The sequence below is a fragment of the Ovis aries genome, chromosome 24 (assembly GCF_016772045.2).
Source record: "Ovis aries strain OAR_USU_Benz2616 breed Rambouillet chromosome 24, ARS-UI_Ramb_v3.0, whole genome shotgun sequence".
Classification (NCBI taxonomy): domain Eukaryota; kingdom Metazoa; phylum Chordata; class Mammalia; order Artiodactyla; family Bovidae; genus Ovis; species Ovis aries.
In genome coordinates this window covers 27,572,309-27,591,140 of record NC_056077.1, presented here as the reverse complement: position 1 = coordinate 27,591,140, position 18,832 = coordinate 27,572,309, and the positions used below count along the sequence as shown (strand labels likewise).

Genomic DNA, 18,832 nt, shown 5'->3' with positions numbered 1-18,832 from the left:
TTGCTCTCTCTGGGCCTCCATTTTCCAAACCATAAAATGGTGTAAAAGCAGCACTGATTTCACAGGTTTGCTGCAAAAATGAAGGGAGAGTAAATTAACTCGTTTCATTTTAATAGTGATTTAAAATAATTAAACAAAAGATATTTTTTTAAAAAAAAAGGGGAGAGACTATGCAGAGGAAGTGTTTAGTGCAGTCACTGTTCTTGTCCAGATGTCCAACAGGACCACGGAAGTTTGTTGTGAGGGTAACAGGGGCCATAGACAGGTTCTTCCTAGACTAGTGTATGCATGTTCAGTCACTAAGTCGTGTCTGATTCTTTGCGACCCTATGAACCAGGTTCTTCTGTCCATCGAATTTTCCAGGGAAGAATATTGGAGCAGGCTGCCATTTCCTTCTCCTGGGGATATTCCTGATCTAGGGAATCGAACCCACATCTCCTGCACTGGTAGGAACATTCTTTACCACTGAGTCACCTGGGAAGCCCTCTTCCTAGACTAGAGGATGACACTTAGGTAAGAGGTTGGAAGAAGTCCAAGGCCAAGGCATCCATCACCCACGGGATGCCGAGCCTGATGGCCAAATGCCCTACCCCACTCCCTTTCCCCTTGACTCCAGACACCCCTGACCAACTCAACCCACCTCCAAAGTTGAGTCCAAAACCTCCCTCTTGCAGAGGCCCTCTGGGGCCACAGAGCTAGACCAGCCAAAACTGCTACCTGTAAGGACTTCACAGCTTCCCAGGGTCCAACCCAAAGCCACTTCTTCCTTATCAGCTCTCTGGGCTCCTTGCTGGCACTGAGCTCCTTCCATCTGTCCATCAGTGTTTAGTCCCAAGTCCAGCTGCCTTGACCAGGCAGTATAGTGCCTTCCTTGCTCATTTCCAGCAAAGTCTCCACCCTCTTCCCTGGGACTCCGGAACTCCCCCAGGCCTTGCCTCCCCCCATGACCCCACCTCCCTCCCCTGACCTGGGCAGATCACTGTGCCTCCCATTTCCAAGAGAAGATGGAAGCCATCCGACGGGAAAGCCTGCAACTTCCTGCTCTCCCACCTACAAATTTCTATCCAGCTCCACCTTCGCTACCTCTTTTTCACACTCCAACTCTATTTCCTCACTTTCATTCACTCGACAAGTGTTTTTTCAGTACCTCCTGTATGCCGGGTATCCTAGAAACTAGGGACACGGCAGAGAACAAACAGATCAAGTCCAACCTCAATTCCAGGCAACCTGGCTCCAGTGCCCTCCCCCCACCACAACACAGCAGAAGACAGCCAGGCCTCTTTGGAGCAAAATCCAACTGACACTTCTGGTCCTTGATCTTCCGTGACCTCTCGCCAACACCCACCCCTGTTCCCTCCTCAATCTCTCCTTCGGGACACACTCTGCTCCCAATCCCCTGCAAGTCTCTGGCTGTTCTTTCTCTAACTCGCAAGTGCGGACACTGATTTCTGGCCTCTTCCTTGAAGCTGCTATCTATAGGTTAAAAACTCCCCAAGTTGGATCTTTCTTTTAAGCAACAGACCTGTGCCTCCAGGTGCTCTCCTGTTAGTGCCTGATGGGCCCAAAGGCCTTTCAGACCAAACCTGGCAAATGTGAGTACTTGGCTTGACCCGGGAACCTGCCCCTGCTAAGTATTCCCAAGCTTGTGCCATGATCTTGCTGCCCATCCAGGCTCATGGACCAGAAATCCAGCTGCATGTCACCCTACTGCCTCCACATCCATTTAGTCACCAAACCCAAGTCATCCTGCTTCCTAAGAAGTTCTCAACTCCTGTCCCTCCTCTTCATCCCCACAGGCCCTGCCTCTGTGCCCAGGTTGACAGAGCCTCTAGACTAGTCCCACTGTGCCCTCTCAGGCCCTTGTTCAGCCCTACCCTCATTCTGCTCATCCAAAACCACCACTGTGTTGAGCATTTAGCACCCTTTAGTGATGGTGCTAAGCATTTTCCAAGAATCACCTCATTTCATCCCTACTAGGTATTGATATGAACCCAGACTACAGATAAGAAAACTGAGGCCCTGATAGGTATAGCAATCCACCCATGGCCACTCATCCAAGAAGTACAGCAGTCACAGGTGAGAAACCCATGGGGACTAGACTCCTAAGCCCAAGCAGAAAACCACCATCCAGTCAGCTTCTCTGCTTCGTCCACCTGCAGTCACGAGTCTCCCCTTGAGACAGAAATTGGGTCTTCATCAGTTCTGGGTCCCATGTACCAAGCACAGGGCTGGCCCTGACCAAGAGGCCTTGGCAAACGGTTCCCCAAAGACTGCTAGAGGCGGAGGAGGTGATCCCAGCAACTGCTGTAACTACTTGTTTCTATTACGTTGCAGGTTGACTGAAAACTCTTCAAGGGCACAGATCTGAGTTCCCAGAATTTTAAAAGTCTGTGCTTTCAGTAGATATTTGTAGCTGAACCAGTGATAATGATTGCTGTTAAGGCACTAAGAAGTTTCTATTTCCGAGGTACTGTCCTCAATTCTTTATTGTATCAGCTCACAAAAACACTCATGAAGTAAATGCCTTGGTTCCCATTTTAACAGATGAAGAAACTGATGCACAAAGGAACTAGCCTGATAGCATACAGCTCAGCAGTAAAAGATTCAACTAGGGAGGACTGTTCCTGGGGGTCCAGGTTCAAACCCCGGTCAGAGAACTAGATCCCACATGCCCCAGCTAAGAGCTCACAACTAAAATCTGGCGAAGCCAAACAAACCAAAAAAAAGCATTAAAAAAAAAAAAAAAGATTCAACTATGGGTAATTTATCTCCAGAGCCTGCCTTCCCCTCCTTGTAGCTCTGTAGCCTCCGCAGACCAGCAAGTGTGAACAAGTACACCAGAATCCTAAGGAAAAGGACTGGGGTTTAAGGTCAGCCACTGACTGCACTGTGACTTCGAGTGTCCCTCACGCTCTCCCTTCACAGGGCTGTTGGTATAAGGAACATATCAACTAACGTGTACACATCCCAACAGGATGTCCGGGCCACAGGAAGGGTCTGGGGAAAAAACCTGGATTTACTCACTTAATAAAATGTGTTTTGAGCACCTACATTACCCTTTGGGCTTCCCTGGTAGCTCAGACGGGAAAGAATCTGCCTGCAATCCGAGACAGAGGGGTTCAGTGGGAAGATCCCCTGGAGAAGGAAATGGCAACCCACTCCAATTTTCTTGCCTGGAGAATTCTATGGACAGGAGCCTGGCAGGCTATACTCCATGGGGTTGGCAAACAGTCGGACACAACTGAGCAACTAACACACATTACCTTTTGTCCTGTGCTGAGAACATGAAGATAAAACAGATATGGTATTTGCCCCAAATACTTACATGGGAACGTGAAAACAAATGAAGGCTTGTCAACACGCAGAAAGCCTCTATGTGCTCTTTTGGGGTGTGGGGGGAGTGTTGGAGGAGTTTGGTGGAGAGGTGGGGGTGGGGGTTGAAAGGGACAGGACCGAAGAGTAAGACCAAGGGTTGGAGAGGCTGACCCACATTCCTATAGAAACAAGACTCAGGAAGCAGTGGGGAGATGGGAGGAGGGTAAGTGGAGGGTGCTGGTGGTGCCTCCAGGCCACAAAGAAGTTCCAAGCATAATCAGGAGGCCCAAATATGGCTGCCACTTGGGGAGCAGGGGCCGCTCAGCAAAGGGCTTTCTGCTTTTTTGGTTGCGCCACATGGCTTGCAGAATGTTAGTTCCCTCACCAGGGATTGAACTCATGGCCTCTGCAGTGGGAAGTGAGGAAGCCCCATAAAGGGCTTCCTTAGGTGTGCATGCATGTGTGCTAAGTCCCTTCAGTCGTGTCCCACTCTCTGCGACCCCACGGACTGTAGCCCACCAGGCTCCTCCGTCCATGGGATTCTCCAGGCAAGAATACTGGAGTGGGTTGCCATGCCCTCTTCCAGGGGATCTTCCCCATCCAGGGATCGAACTTGAGTCTCCTAGGGCTCCTGCACTGGCAGGCAGATTCTTTACTGCTAAGGCACCTGGGAGGCCCCTTCTTATGTGTTAGTGGGAGCAATAATAAGACTGTCCTCAGTGTGCTTGCCTGGAGAATCCCAAGGACAGGGGAGCCTGGTGGGCTGCCATCTACGGGGTGGCAAAGTCGGACATGACTGACGCGACTTAGCAGCAGCAGAGAAAGGTGAAAAGCAAGTGAGAGGATGCAGGTACAGCAGTCAGCACTATACCTGGCACATATTAAACACTCATAAGTAACAATTTTAAGGAGAAAGGTTCTAGAGCCAGAAGGACTAGGTTCAAATTCCTGGTTCTACTGTTTCCTCTCCACGTGACCCTGACCTCAGCTTCTTCTGAAAATGAGGATAACAATACCCACCTCACAGAGTTGTTGTGAGGGTTCAGTGAGCAAATAAATCAAAAGCAGCCTGTGCAGTCAATACAGAAGCACCAGCTACAGCATGTACATCCTACAGAAGCACCATCAGTACCAGCGCCCGGCCCAGAGAAGCGCAGGGACCTGTTGCAGGTCACCCAGCGAGTGAGGCGCATGTGGGGCGATGGAACCCAGGCCTGTCCAGGCCACTCACCAGCGGCTCCAAGTCCGGCACACTCGCATGCAAATGCATAGCTCTCGGGGCCCGAGGTGCTGGAAGACACGAAGCCAGGCGGCGCGGGGCAGGGGGTGGTCGGATCCAGCAGCCAAAGGCAGCGTGTCAGGCTCGGGGCTTCGAGGCGGGGGCCGCACCACGTGCCGCTCCAGCTGCGGGGGCCGGGGCGGGGGCGCGGGGCCCAGGGGCCAGCTGAGGAGGGGCCCCCCACTGCCAGGGCGCACAGCCCGCCGCCCCCCGCGGTTCTCCTTCTCGCCCGAGCTGCCCCGGGCTGGCCGTCGCCCATTCCGGGCCTCGCCAGGAGCCTCATCCTCACTCAGCGATGTGCCTGATGAGTCGGAGTCCGAGTCGGAGTCCGAGGAGGACGAGGATGTGTCGGGCACCCGCTCCAGCAGCTGGCACATCCGCTTGAAGCGCTCGAGCTTCTCCCGCTGGGGTGACGGGGAAGGCACCGCCGGGCCCTCAGCAGAGGCCAAAGGCGGCTTTGGTTTCTGCAGGGAGAGACGGAGGCTGTTCTAGGGCCTGGCACCTGCCTTTCCACCCCCCGACCCCCAAGGAGTCACGGGGGGATGAATAGCTGGAGGGACAGTCCTGAGTTCCTGCCCTGTGGAGCCTCAGTCAAGGCATGCTCCTCTCCGGACTTCTCACTTTCCTTATCTGTCACAGGAAGGTGCTGATGCAAAGAATTCAGACTTATGTGTCTCTATAGCTTATGAGTTTCCAAAAGTAGTGAGGTGTGGAGAACAGTTACAGATCTAGTTTTGCATATTGACCAGGCTATCAATTCTCTCTGTGACCTTGGGAAGCCCCTTTCTCATCATCTACAACACAGAAAGCTGGAGCAAACAACTTCGAGCTTCTCTGCAGTGAGACAGGAGTACCAATGATCATCCGGGCCCGGGCGGAGCCTCCCACCCTCGCTGACTCATGACATCCTCACAGCACTGGGATGCAGTGGCATCTGGGGCCACTCTTTCCAGATATGAGGAAACGTAGGCTCCGAGAGATTATGGAACCTGCCCAAGGTGACAAACTGACAAATGGCAGAGGAAGAATTTGAGCACAGTCAAGTAGACCCTGGCATTTGATGCGTCAGTGCAAAGTGACAGCTGAATGCTAGCATTGCTATGTGACCTTGGACAAGTCTTCAAACCTCTCTGGGCCTTACTTCCCTCAAATCTAGTCCCTTTGCAGTTTACAAAACTCATTTAATGTCATTAAACAGCTTTGTGGCATAGACTGGATAAGGGAAGTGGTATCATTTCTATTTCACGGATGAGGAAACTGAAGCCCAGAGCAGCTAATAAGTTGCCAAGACCAATCAGCAAGTCAATGGTTGAACAGGGATTTGAACTCAGTTCTTACCCCTTAAAGGTTTGGAAAAGATGAGGCAAATGGGTCAAACGATACCCCAAGGGTTCTTGGCAAGTCCACGGCTCTTGTGGCCTGGCCCCAACCCACTCTTCCCCTCTACTCTTCCCAGGGGCCCAACTGCCTGCCCATCGTGGCCAAGCAGGCTGGGGTAGGATAAGGTAGGCAGGAAAGGACACATTTCTGTCTCCAGGATAGAGGGTGGGGCAAAGGAAAGTGGGAAGGGGAGGGAGGAGGTCCCCGGCACACCTCCCAGTTCTCGGGAGGGAGCCCAGGGTGGCAGGACGAGAAAGCCTGGCTCGGATTCAGAACCCTGGGGGGCAGAAGGCCGGGGCCGCCTGGGTCCGATCCTCGGAGGAGGCAGGCGTCTCCACCCACCTTCTTCAGGTGCCTCTCTCGGCCTCCTTTCACCTACCAGGGCAAGAAGGAGACAGGGGGTAAGGGAGAAACGCCATTAACCCCTGGTTGTTCACAAAACTAAGATCTATGCTCACCTCTTAAGACTACAAATCCCAGAAGCCCCCACCTCAGGGAGAACTCTGAGCATGCTCATCGGGTAACCAGTGTCTTGGCTCACTGAGCATGCTCTCATCTCCTCTTTCTTCCCCCTCAGGCCCTTTCCAGCCCCTCCTTCCTCCTCTGCAGCAGCTAATTTGAGCATGCTCTCTCCTTCCTCCTTAAAGCACCCAAAGCTTCCCTGTCCAGCGCCAGTAGCTTCTCACCTGTACCTCTCCTCCACACTGAACATGCACCATCCTCCCAGCTGAAATTCCAAACTACATCTCCCAGCAACCCCTGGGGGTAACCCATGAAGCTGAATGTCCCAGGTTCCCCCCCAAAGCAACAGGACTACAGCTCCCCAAATCCCTTAGGCTGAATCGAGTGAGCATGCTCCCTGGCTCACCTTTTTCCTTGGGGTAGGGGGCTCATTCCCTGCCTCCCTCTCCTTTCTTTTGGGGGGCCCAGGCACATCCTCTGAGGGGGGCCCAGCAGGTAAGGGACCTTTGCGCCTGGGTGGAGGTGGTGGAAGCGGCGGCTCCTCCGTCAGCTTCCATCCACTCCCCAGGCTGGCACCCTCCTCGCCGTTGTCAGCCCTGCGGCGGCCTGGTCCCTCACCTGAATCCTGGGGAGATGGAAGCTGGGGGTGAGGTTCTGCACCAACCCCCGATCTCCCTCCTACCCAGAGCCTGGCACCCTCCCAAGCCCCAGCCTCTACCTTGCTGGTCCGGCCTTCCTGGGTGCAGCGAGGGCACTCCCAGCAGTTGGGGATCTCTGCATTGATGACACCCTCAGCCTTCCCCATCTGTAGACAGAGGCAGGGAGTGGATGTCAGGTGTCAAAAAACTCAAGAGGCATCCTACCCCAGCTCCTTACTCCCCGAGTCTGAGCCCCACCCCGGCCTCCAGGGTCGCCAGGACCATCACCTTCAGGCAGCCAGGGTGGACGATCTCGTTGCAGATTGTACACTCCATGAGGCTCAAACCAAATTTCTCTTCCTCTCCCTCCACTGTGTCCTCCTTCCCAGCCTCCCCACACAAGAGGCATACAGCTGTGTGTGGGAGCACGGGCTGTTGGGGGAAAGGGGGTGTCAGGGATCCCAAAAGCAAACCATAGGAGAAAGACTGTTCTTTCTGGGGACCCTAGTAAGCTGCGAGATAAGGTTTAGAACCCAGGGGGGGCAAGCTGGGTCATATCCTGAATTTGTTCCTTTTTGGCAGTATGACCTTGAACTGATTTAACCCCCTTATGTCTCAGTTTCTCCATCTGTCAAATGGGGCTAGGAAGTTTCTCCTCGCAGGACTGTCATAAAAATGAGACAGTGCAGAAAAGGTAGTTGATACACAGTTGACATTGTTGATGGCTGCATCTGGATCCAGGTCCTGGGTGACCTGACATAGCTGGCTTTGGAAAAGGAGGGACTATAGGCCCTCTAAGACTACAGGCCAAGGTGACAGTAATACTGAGAGAGAGCTGGAGGGAACATGGCGACAGATTGGAGTGAGTCTGAGTTTGCTCAATTAGCTGTACGGGGGTTGCCCTGGAGGCCACAATGAACCTGGTTTTGGCAAGACCCCTGGGAACACTAAGGGCAGCTGACTGATCTTAGGGAAGACAGAGCAGCTATCAGACAATATGACTTTAGGAAAAAAATCAGGGGTATTACTGAGTCATATCAAGAAGCTTGTGAGGCAGGCTCAGGGAAGAAGCAGGTAGGGAAGAAAAGTGAGGCAAGGGTCAGGGGACAAAGGAAAAACAGGGAGGGGCTGTGGGGCAAAGAGACGAACCAGAAAAGGGTGACTGCAGGGAAAAAGGGAGGTGGGGTCACAAGGGGAGCACAGGATGCAGCTGGTCCCACGGCTACCGGGAAAGGCCCACTCTCGGGAGCCCTGGGGAGCACTAAGGATGAGGAAGGCGGGCACAACCCCATGGTTCTTGGATACCTACTGTGTGCTGCGCCTGGCAGCAGGTACCTTCTTATCCATGCTGTTTGACCTTTACAACTCAACAAAGGAAACATTTCACGGAGGAGGTACCTTGAGGGTCACAGTGATTTGCTCAAGGTCACACAGTGGGTAAGACTAGCTTCAAATCCAAGACCACTCTCACAGGTGAAAAGGAGGCCGAAGAAGGCAAGGACCCATTCTTGGCTCTAGGGAGGGTGTCCAAGGGGGCCCGAGCTTTCTGTGGGTCTCTGCCTCTGAAAGTTGGGAAAGGCCTGAAGTAGGGTGTGGGAGGAATTCTTCTGTGGACCCTAACATTGGCCCCAGCTTGAAGCTGAGGACAGAAATGGGCCTGGCAGATATGTGAACCAGCCAGTGAACGAAGGAGCGAATCTATGGCAACTTTACATGACCCTCGAAGGAGTCACCCCCAGCCCCCCAGATAGGTGCTGAGGTCAGCTGGGAAAGGGTGCACCCCTGCAGCAGGGGCAGAACTCACGGCAGTGCACTGCCGCAGCAGGCACGACTGCTTCATGCGCCCGGGCCCCCCGAATTTCTTCATGTCTCGGCAGAAGTGGCAGTCCCCGCACTCAGTTCGCACACAGGCCCGGCAGCGGCGGCAGCGGGTTCGGCGTCGGCGCGCTCCGGCCCCCGGCCCCCGGCTGCTCGACGACATTGGGGGCGTCAGCAACGCCGAGGGCTGTGGGTGGAGGGTGGCAAGCTCAGGGGGGCCCACGGGGACCCTTGCCGGAGAGACTCCTGGCAGCCTTCCCCCACTCCTAGGCAGACAGAGCTTGGCTTCCTACCCAGGGAGACAAGGAACAAGGAGGTGCCCCTCCTGTGAGGGGCCAGGGGAACCCCCCTCCCTCTAGGCAAGGCCACCCTCTTCCTGAAGCAGCTCACCTGGCTCCTCCGGGAGCCCTGAGAACTAGCTTCCTGACCTCACTCCTACTCTAACACTTCTTCCATACTCCCCCGCGTGACTCAGGGAGGACCAAGGGACACCGAGAGGGACAAGGGCCTCTCCGCCGACATCCCCACATCAAAGCTCCTGGGAAAACCAGGGCTCCTTGTCTGTGGAACAACTGAGACAGGTCCCAACTCTTCCCCTGTTCTCCAAATGTGCTCCATCCCCGGCTCTCCCCAAGCTGAAACACTCCAAATTTACCTCCCAGATTCCCACAGATTCCTGACTGCCAACTCTCTCTTTTCTCTCAGAAGCTAACACCCAACTCCTCTTCCCCTAAAGCCTAGATTCCCTCCTCTGATTCAATGGGAACCTACTCAGCCAATCTAACCCCTAAAGATCCACCGGGCTGCCCAACTTCCCAGCGCTCAAAGACCTTCCTTCAGACGCTGCTTCAGAACCCCTCCGTGGCCCCAAATTTCAACTCTGTTCCCCACAGAGCTCCCTCTGCTCCAACACAGCCTCCTTATGGGTCTCTCAGGTCAACCTGGGCAATTTCCCAGATTCCCTGGGATTCTAGAATCCAGCCTGACATCTCCATAGGACTCAAGATGGGCTCATGTGCACCGCCCCCCGCCTCCCAGCTTCCCAAGCTGCTTTCCATCCCTAATTGTCTGGAATCCCTTGGGCTTCTCTTCCCAGGCAAACCAGATCCTCCAAGATCCCACACAGATTCAGCAGGCCTGGAGGCTCTCTTCATATCCAGAGTCTTACCCCAGCTTTCCCCTTTCCAGACCCATCCATGGGGGGAAAGGAGCCCTCCAGCGCTCCAGGGGAGGGGCCTTGGAGGGCTGCAACTGCAGGCGGGGATGGGGGTCTGCAAGGGGAAGCAAGGTCTAGGAAGGAAGGCCAGTTCCGAAGGGTTGAGGGCTAACAGGAAGAAGGGCTGGAAATGAGGAGTTTGGAGCAAACCGAGGGTGAGGCTGGGGGCGGGCAAGGTAGAGAGAGAGGCCGGGCTGAGGATGAATGGGACTGGGAGCTGCCCAGGTCTGGGGGTGAGGAGGAGCTGCATGAACCCACCTCACACGTGTCCCGGGAGCCATCTCTCCCTTCTCGGCAGCTCCCGGCGGGTCGGCGGCCATCGGCGGCGGGGGGGCCGGGCGGCGCGGGGCGCGGAACGCTCAGAACGCCGGGGTCCACGGCCCCCCGAGGGCGCTCGGCCCCTCCCTCCGGTGGAGGCCGGGACAGCGGCGAGTGGAGATGGGGGGCGCCGGGGGCGAGGCCCTCCCACGGGCTGCGGCGCGGCCCTTCCAGGGGGAGGTCCTGCTCTGGGGGGCTCAGTCCCTCAGTCCCCCCAGGCCAACGGGGGCTCCTCGGGCGCAGAGTGCACAGCTTCTGCCCGGGCCCCACTCAGTCCGGGGGTCCGAGTCCCAGCTCCCCTCCCCCCACACCGCCCCGCCTCTCCCCAGCGCCCCCGGCCCTTTAACTGGCCCCTTCCCGATGCCCAATGCCCAGGGGTCCAGGGCCAGGCCTGGGACCCCCACCGTTTCCGGGGTGCAAGCCCCGCCCACCGCCCGTTCCCGGGGAGGGGGGGGTCCCTGTAACCTGCCCCCCTCCCCTGGGCCCGCCCCTGGTCTGCGGCCCCCTGCGCTACTGCTACCGGGCGAGCAGAGGGGGATGTAGGAAGCTGCTGGGCCCCGCCCCCCCAGCCTGCGCGCGCCCCCGCCCTCTCCCCCTCCCCCCAGCGCGCGACCCTTAGGAGATAGAGATTTAAATAAAATTTGAATAAACCCCCTTGCTCAAGCCGGAGGGTGGAAGGAAAGGATGGAAGGGGACAGGAAAAGGGGGAGGGGGCAATAGGCGTGCCTCAGCCCCCTTGGTCCCCCGGCCCCGCGCTGCTTCGGCCCGGGGCCCTGGCCGCCTCTCTCATCCCTCCTGAGCTCCTTCCTCCTTCCTCCTCTCTTCCCCCTCCCCTCCCCTCCCCTCCCTTCCCTCCTCCTTCCCTCCTCCTCCTCTCTGCTCTTTACTCCCTCCTTCTCCCAGAGGAACCCCGCCCCCTGCCCCCTCCTTTCCCCACCACCGCTACTTTACAGGACTAACGTGCGCAGGGCACGACGGTGGAAGTAGTCCTGCGGACGCTGGTGCTACCTAGGGAACAATAGGATGCTCAGGTCAGCGGGAACTACAAACAAGATGGCGGAGGACGTGCCAAACAGGGAGTGGAGGATGCTGGGAGTTGTAGTCCGGTTGCCCCAAAGATCCGGGTTGCAGAGCGTAGAGGAGTGGGAATGATGACTACAAACAATATGGCCTTCTGCCCCGGCTCGACCTCCTTACCAGGCACTCACACGCCCTCCTGTCCACAACCCTCCGCGGGTGTGGTACCTGACGGGAGTCGCAGTCCATCTGCTGCCTTCCCGCTGCCATTTCTACTCTTCAGGAACAATGGAAAGGTGAAAAGGAACGAGGACTACAAGCAAGATGGTGGAAGAGGGGCGGACACCTGATTAGTAGTCCACCTTATGAGGTGCGATGGGAATAGTAGTTTCCTAACCTTCTAGCGTTCCTTAAGACTGGCAGGACCACGACGATAAAGAGACTACCATGAAAATGGCAGGCAACCTAGCCTCTCGCGGTCGCCTCACTCTACCACCTTGGCACCTCGCCCGCCTGTAATATCGAAATTCCCCTCCTGTTGGGGCAAAGCTTGATGGGAGTTGCAGTCTTCCTGGCTCCCTTTTATTATCTTCGACCAGACAATGGAAGGGGAAAGGGGCGAGGTCTACCAGCAAAGATGGCCGCTGGTGGAAAGGGGAGACGGTGACCTGGGACTTATAGTTCATGCACTAAGACTACACCATGTGGAAACAGGGAAAAGGACTACAATAAAGATGGCAGCCTAGCACATCCTCTGCGCCAGTGCCTGCTGGGGGACGTAGTCCCTTCCTTAGCTCAACAGAGAAAGGACATGCGCTGCTGAAATGTGCATCTACACAGACAGTCCAAATTGAGAGCGGACGGAAACGGAGAGTCTGTTTCCTTCTCTCCTCGCCACCCGCTTCTGAAGACCTGCCGGGAAATGCAGTCTCGTGCCTTCACTCGCTAGTGGAGGGGAAGAATTTCTGTCACCAGTGGGGATCAATGCGGATGAGGGAGAAAAGACGTCTGAGGGATTTAGGAATCTGTAACATCCGCCTCCCCGTGTGGCGACGACTTCATCTTTCAGGGGAAGGCTCTTAAAGGAAAGCAACAGTAATCAATGTTCTGGCGACAAGGGAGGCGTGGTTCTTGCCGAAAGTACTGTCATGCTGTTGTCCCTTGGAAAACTCCGGCGCCTCACACCTGACGCTTGTTCCCCCAAACCTCAGAGAATCGGTAGCTTCCAAGTCAGGTGAGCTCCAGGGAAAAGGGTCTGGAGTCATACAAAATCCCCACCCCTCCTTGGGAAGTCACCAAACCTCGATTTTGCTGCTCTGGAAAAATGGGGATAGCGATACCTACCTCGAAGCAGTGTTATGACAATGTTCACGGAAAAGCCCACCTTCAGGGCCTGACACAGGGCACGTGTTAGTAGTTCGTTTCTCGAGGGCCCTTCCAGCCCAGCTGTTTTGGGATCCCAGGTGTCCGTCATGCCGGAAGGAGTTAGCTCCTGTGAGAAGAAAACTGTGCCAGGCAGTCTACCCCATCTTGAGCCGCACCCCCTCCGCCCCCGCCCCTCATCTGGGTCCTTCGGGGTCCACTACCGATTACTGTTGCTAGGGGGCGCGCATTCTCCTTTGACTGAGGTTCAACAACCTGAGCGGATTCCTCATCCTGAAGTTGTGGGCGCTGCCAATAGCCCAAACAGTCTTGGAGGCACCTCCATTCCCTCGGCGCGCCCCCCTCCCCCTCCGCTCTAGACACCTCAGCTGCCAAGGCAAACGGGGCTGCTTCCTACCACTGTACCTTCTTACCTGCCTTCTTAATCTTCCTCCTCTGCCTGCAAACCTATTCACTTACCACCCCTGTGGTTCGAGGGCCCTGTGGAAGATTTGGGGAGTGTGGTTTTTCTGGCAGGGAATTGAACGCAGGCTGGCTGCTGTGATGTGAAGTCCTAAATTTGCAGGGACTGGCCTCAGGCTCCTTCTAGCTCACAGTGTATTTAGGAAATCCTTGACTCCCGGAAGATTGTTTCCTCTTCCTCCTCACTGCTTTAGTTTGCCTTGCATGATTCCCCAGGGATTTTTATGGAGCCAGTCCCTCTACCGATTAGGTTCTTCCCTTCCACCCTTCTCACCAGTGCACCCAGTTAATTTCATCTTTCAGGTTTGTGTCCCAAAGAAGCCTTCATGTGTGTCATTCCCAGATGAGAGTCATTTGACTCTTCCCTGAGATACAAGCTTTATGAAGAGTCTGTCTCTTATGTGCTTTCAGCATCTCATTTGATCCTCCTAAGAATCCTGTTTACCATCTCATTTTATAGATAAGGAACCTGGGAATGACTGAGTGATAAAGCTAGGATTCAGAGCTTCTCTGGGGGGGGGGGTCTGTCTAGCGGTAAAGAATTCGCCTGCTATGTAAGAGACCCGGGTTTGAACCCTGGTCTGGGAAGATCCCACATAATGCAGAGAAACAAAGCCCGAGCGCCACACTACCGAGCCCAGGACCTAGACCCTGTGCTCCCTGCCTATACCAGCTACCCCAGCGAGAAACCTGCACACCCCACAAAGAGTACCCAGCGCCAAAAGTGGAGAAAGCCTGCACGCAGCAATAGATACCCAGCACAGCCAAAAACAAGTAATACATAAATAAATGGATAAAGTTTAGAAAGCATTATAGAATTATAAAGAAAAATAATTAGTATCATAACATAATTTTTTTTAAGTGCTAGGATTCCCAAGGCCTCAGAGCCCACCTTCAGAACAATAGCATCTGCCAGTTGATCATGTCCATCCTCTGTGTGTTAAGTTTGGCACAGCAACCACTCATTTCTTTCGCTTGGAATCCAGCAACACTGAGTCTGCAATCTTTGTTTCCTTGAACAAGAAAGAGCTGGTGCAGAACTGTGGCTGCCCCTTTGGGATAAGACAAGTACTCCTAGATCCACACAGTCTCCATCCAGCTTGCTTCAGTCCTAGCAGAAGCACTACTGGCCCCACTTCATTAACTGAGACCCGAACATAAGCCTACTGAAGGTCAAGGCCGTTTCTCACACTCTATAGAGCACCTCAGGGCCGGATGGTATACCTGCACTCCTCGCTGGCTGGATAGAGAGATGGCTGAGTGTGACTGCATGCAGAGATCGAGGAGAACTTTTGCTTTTCACTTTGTAATGTGCTCTGCAGTTTGACAGTTTTACCATGAGCAGATATTATCTGTATATACTTAAAACAGCTTTCCCCAGTGGCTCAGTGGTAAAGATTCTGCCTGTAACGCAGGAGACACGAGTTCATGTGTGTCATCTTCCCCCTAGTTGGGGAAGATCTGCTGAAGGAGGGCATGACAACCCACTCCAGTATTGCTGCCTAGAGAATCCCATGGACTGAGGAGCGTGGCAGGCTCCTCCATACGGTTGCAGAGTTGGACACGACTAAAACGACTACTTAAAATATGAGTTGCAAATACTATAATCCATCCACATAGACAATAAAATATAAAATAACAGTCAGAACTTCTCAGCCATAAGTGAACTCTAGGTTTAGAGCATCCACATGTCTCTTTTCATTTGCACAAAAAATTTCTGTCTTCTGTCCACCTTATTTACACATTTTGTCTGAGAACCAACGGAAAGGTGATAGTGGTTCCTATATGAGGGGCTGGGGCTGCAGACCACATTCAGAAACAGGAGCACCATTCACTCTCCAGTGGGGAGCTGCTGGAAAGGGATAGAGGGCTCCTGCAGGTTCTCAGAACTATCCACAACCTTGGACTGAGCTCACTGAATTCAGGAGCGGGTACAGCCCATTGATCTTGAGGTTCCTTTTCAGCAGTGGGTACTCTTCTGGAAGATCCCGATCTCTCCTGCGTTTGTGTAGAAGGTCATAGCTTCTTTATCAGTCAGAGCAGGTGAAGTTATGCTGCAGTAACAAAGAACACCCAAGTGTGGGTGGCTTACAGCAACTAGGGGCTGTTTCGGGCTCATGCTGTGTGCCTAGTGTTGGTCAGTGGGCAGAGGTCTGCCCATCTAGTATCCAGGGATTAAGGCCAAGGGAAGAGGCTCCATCTGGATATGAGCGTCCATAATCAGCATCCAATCACCGATGGATAGAGGGAGAAGGACTTGGTGGATCATGGCCTGGCTTCTATAGCTTCTGCCTAGAATTGACACAGGACAGTTGTACTCACATAGTATTGACAACTCCATAGCCTTCCCTAATTTCAAAGTGGGCAGAGACAGGAACTCTTTCCACTTTCTGCCTGGAAGGAAAAGAACTAGAATACCTTTGAGTGCATGCTAAGTCACTTCAGTCATGTCTGACTCTTTGCAACGCTCTGCCCGGTAGCCCACCAGGCTCCTCTGTCCATGGGATTCTCCAGGCAAAAATGGAGAATGGGTTGCCAGGTCCTCCTCCAGGGGATCTCCCCGACCCAGGATCAAATCCACACCTCTTACATCCCCTGCATTGGTAGTCAGATTCTTGACCACTAGCACTCCCTGGCAATGCCTGTAAACAGCTGTAATCACAAACACAGCTTTCTGTGGCTCATAGTGGAAGGGACAGCGGTCACATAGAGGATTATCTGGGCAAGCGCCCACTATAAGACATGCACTGAGGGAGCTCTTTTGTTGGTCACATGGGACACTACACAGAAAGCAGAGGGGAGGGCCTTCCCTGGTGGTCCATTGGTTAAGAATCGGCCTTCCAATGCAGGTGAAGTGGTTTGATTGGTGAACTAAGATCCCACATGCCACAGGGCAAGTACGTTTGCACTTCATTCCCAAGCCCATGTGCTTTAGCTAGAGAGAAGCCCATGCATTGCAATGAAAGAGCCTGCGGACACACAACTGTGACCCACAACTAAGATCCAAAGCAGACAAATAAATAAAATAATAATAAAGCAGAGAGGAGATTAATTTACACTGAGATATGGTGGGCAAGTGACCAGAAAATGCTTCTGTAAGAGGTTGACAGTCACCCCTGCAATTAGTAGTCACTGAAAACAAGGCTCCACAGAAGTTGCCAGGGTCTGGTTAATAAAAGTTCCAACGTGGGTGTGGCTTCAAATGGTCACAGAACACTTCAGTAGAGCTCATTGTCCAGTGTCCCTGGAGGGTCTGATGTCAACAGTAGCTGAGTTTCTACTGTCAGTGGGTGTTGCCAGTATAAGCTTCTCCCCAGACCTCTCCAAATTTATCACATAGATACGATCACATTTCTTTTTAGAGCTGTGCCCTTCTAATGGGGCTTTCCAGATGGCACTAGTGTTAAAGAACCCACCTGCCAATGCAGGAGATGGAGGGCGCCCAGGTTCCATTTTCTCCAGGGAAAATTCCCTGGAGAAGGGCAGGGCAATCCACTCCAGTATTTTTGCCTGGAGAACCCCATGGACAGAGGAGCCCGGTGGCCTGCAGTCCATAGGGTCACAGAGACGGCCTCTACTGAAACAACTTAGCATGGACAAAAGCAACACAGCACACACGCATGCCCCCTTCTCTTTGGGAGCTGGGATGGATGCTCTAAGTGTGTTCCTGCAGCAGGGGTTTTGAACATTGCAAAAGTTGTTGTGGAGCACAGGTTCTAGGGCTCATGGGCTTCAGCAGTTGTGGCACACAGGCTCAGTTGCCCCTCAGCATGTGGGATCTTCCCAGGGCAGGGATTGAACCCATGTCCCCTGCATTGGCAGACAGGTTCTTAACCACTTGACCACCAAGGAAGTTCCATTTTTGATGCTTTTGAATATTGAACCATACAAATGACTGGACTACCTTTGCAAAGAAACCCCACACACTTATCAAGAAATGATCTTAAAAATCTTCTGTAACTTTCATTGAGGACCATCACTGCTACATTAAATAAATGGATATTAAGCACCTCTTATGTGTCCAACCCTATGCTAGGCAGCTGTGCTGTGCTGTGCTTAGTTGCTCAGTCTTGTCCAACTCTTTGAGACCCCCTGACTGTAGCCACCAGGATCCTCAGCCGGTGGGGATTCTCCAGTCAAGAATATTGGAATGGGTTGCTGTTTCCTCCTCTGGGGCATCTTCCCAACCTAGGGATCGAACCCAGGTCTCCCAAATCGCAGGCCGAGTCTTTACTGTCTGAGCCACTAGGGAAGCCCCATGCTAGGCAGCTATGATGCAAAATTCTGACCTAATCCAGAGTGAGCTGGGAGCCTCAGGCCTTTGTCCATTTAGAGATGAGCATTTGAGATTTAGTCTTCCAAAAATCTAGGCTCTATAAGACCGTGATCTCCTGCACAATACTGTATTCTTCCAAATTCTTCCAAATATTCTTCTTCTAGAGCTCCATGGAAAACTCTGAATCCTCATGTAATTCTTCCAGCGCTGCTACTAGGCCACCTGCCTTCATTCCCTTGCTGGTATGTGCTTAGCTTCACCCCACCCCAGGCCCAGAGTGCCTGGGTGCTAAGTCACTCCAGTCCTGTCAGACCCTTTGCCACCCTATGGACTTTAGCTCACCAGGCTCCTCTGCCTATAGGATTTTCCAGGCAAGAATACTGGAGTAGGGGGCCATGCCCTCCTCCAGGGGATCTTCCCCTCCCAAGGATGGAATCCACATCTCTTATATTTCCTGCACTGGCAAGTGGATTCTTTACCACTAGCGCCATCTGGGAAGCCCAGGGCAGCCCCCTAAACTCTTTACTGGTCATACAGATATTAGGAAGCCCTCAGGGCTTAGATCTCAGCTGTCTAAAGCTCTCTCTTCCATTAGAATGACCTGAATTCCACTTGATTTGGTGAAGCAAGGGTCAGTCCAGCTCTTACATGTATACAGGACTACTGGAAAAACCATAGCTTTGACTGTAGGGACTTTCGTCAGCAAAGCGATGTCTTTGCTTTTTAATATGCTGTCTAGGTTTGTCATGGTTTTCCTTCCAAGGAACAAGCATCTTTTAATTTCATGGCTGCAGTCAACATCCGCAGGGATTTTGGACCCCAAGAAGATAAAATCTGTCACTGCTCCCACTTTTCCCCTTTCTACTTGCCATCAAGTGATGGGACCACATGCCGTGATCTTAGTGTTTTGAATGTTGAGTTTTAAGCCAGCTTTTTCGCTCTCCTCTCACCCTCATCTAGATGCTCTTTGCTGCTGCTGCTGCTAAGTCACTTCAGTCGTGTCAAATCCTCAGCGACTCCATGGACTGCGGCCTTCCAGGCTCCTCCGTCCATGGGATTTTCCAGGCACAAGTACTGGAGTGGGTGCCTTTGCCTTCTCCGAAGAGTCTCTTTAGTTTCTCTTCATTTTCTGCCAGTAGGGTGCTATTATCTGCTTATTTGAGGTTTGTGATAGTTCTCCTGGCAATATTGATTCCAGTTTGTGGGTCATCCAGCCTGCATTTTGCATGATGTACTCTGCATAAAGTTAAATAAACAGAGTAAGAGTA

The 18,832-nt window shown here is 53.3% G+C and overlaps 1 protein-coding gene and 1 long non-coding RNA gene across 6 annotated transcripts in view; one reads left to right on the top strand and one right to left on the bottom strand.

Annotated features, from left to right (window-relative positions):
- FBXL19 (F-box and leucine rich repeat protein 19) overlaps window positions 1-12,991 on the bottom strand; it is a 22,646-nt gene extending 9,655 nt beyond the window's left edge. The window contains exons 1-8 of one of the 5 annotated variants that reach the window (XM_060405843.1): window positions 12,788-12,991; window positions 10,367-12,521; window positions 8,879-9,079; window positions 7,363-7,506; window positions 7,155-7,241; window positions 6,843-7,061; window positions 6,188-6,349; window positions 4,547-5,058 (exon numbers count right to left, since the gene is read on the bottom strand). In XM_060405843.1, the coding sequence (XP_060261826.1) occupies window positions 4,547-5,058; window positions 6,188-6,349; window positions 6,843-7,061; window positions 7,155-7,241; window positions 7,363-7,506; window positions 8,879-9,055 (1,301 nt within the window). In that variant the 5' untranslated portion in view covers window positions 9,056-9,079; window positions 10,367-12,521; window positions 12,788-12,991. Of the gene's footprint in view, window positions 1-4,546; window positions 5,059-6,187; window positions 6,350-6,842; window positions 7,062-7,154; window positions 7,242-7,362; window positions 7,507-8,383; window positions 8,855-8,878; window positions 9,080-10,366 lie in introns of those variants that run through there. The other 4 variants (XM_027961602.3, XM_027961603.3, XM_042240129.1 and 1 more) reach the window with 4 other exon arrangements.
- LOC121817840 (uncharacterized) lies at window positions 12,222-18,832 on the top strand. The gene is made up of 2 exons (XR_006057906.1): window positions 12,222-12,677; window positions 18,525-18,832. It is a non-coding gene; the product is annotated as an uncharacterized LOC121817840 (long non-coding RNA).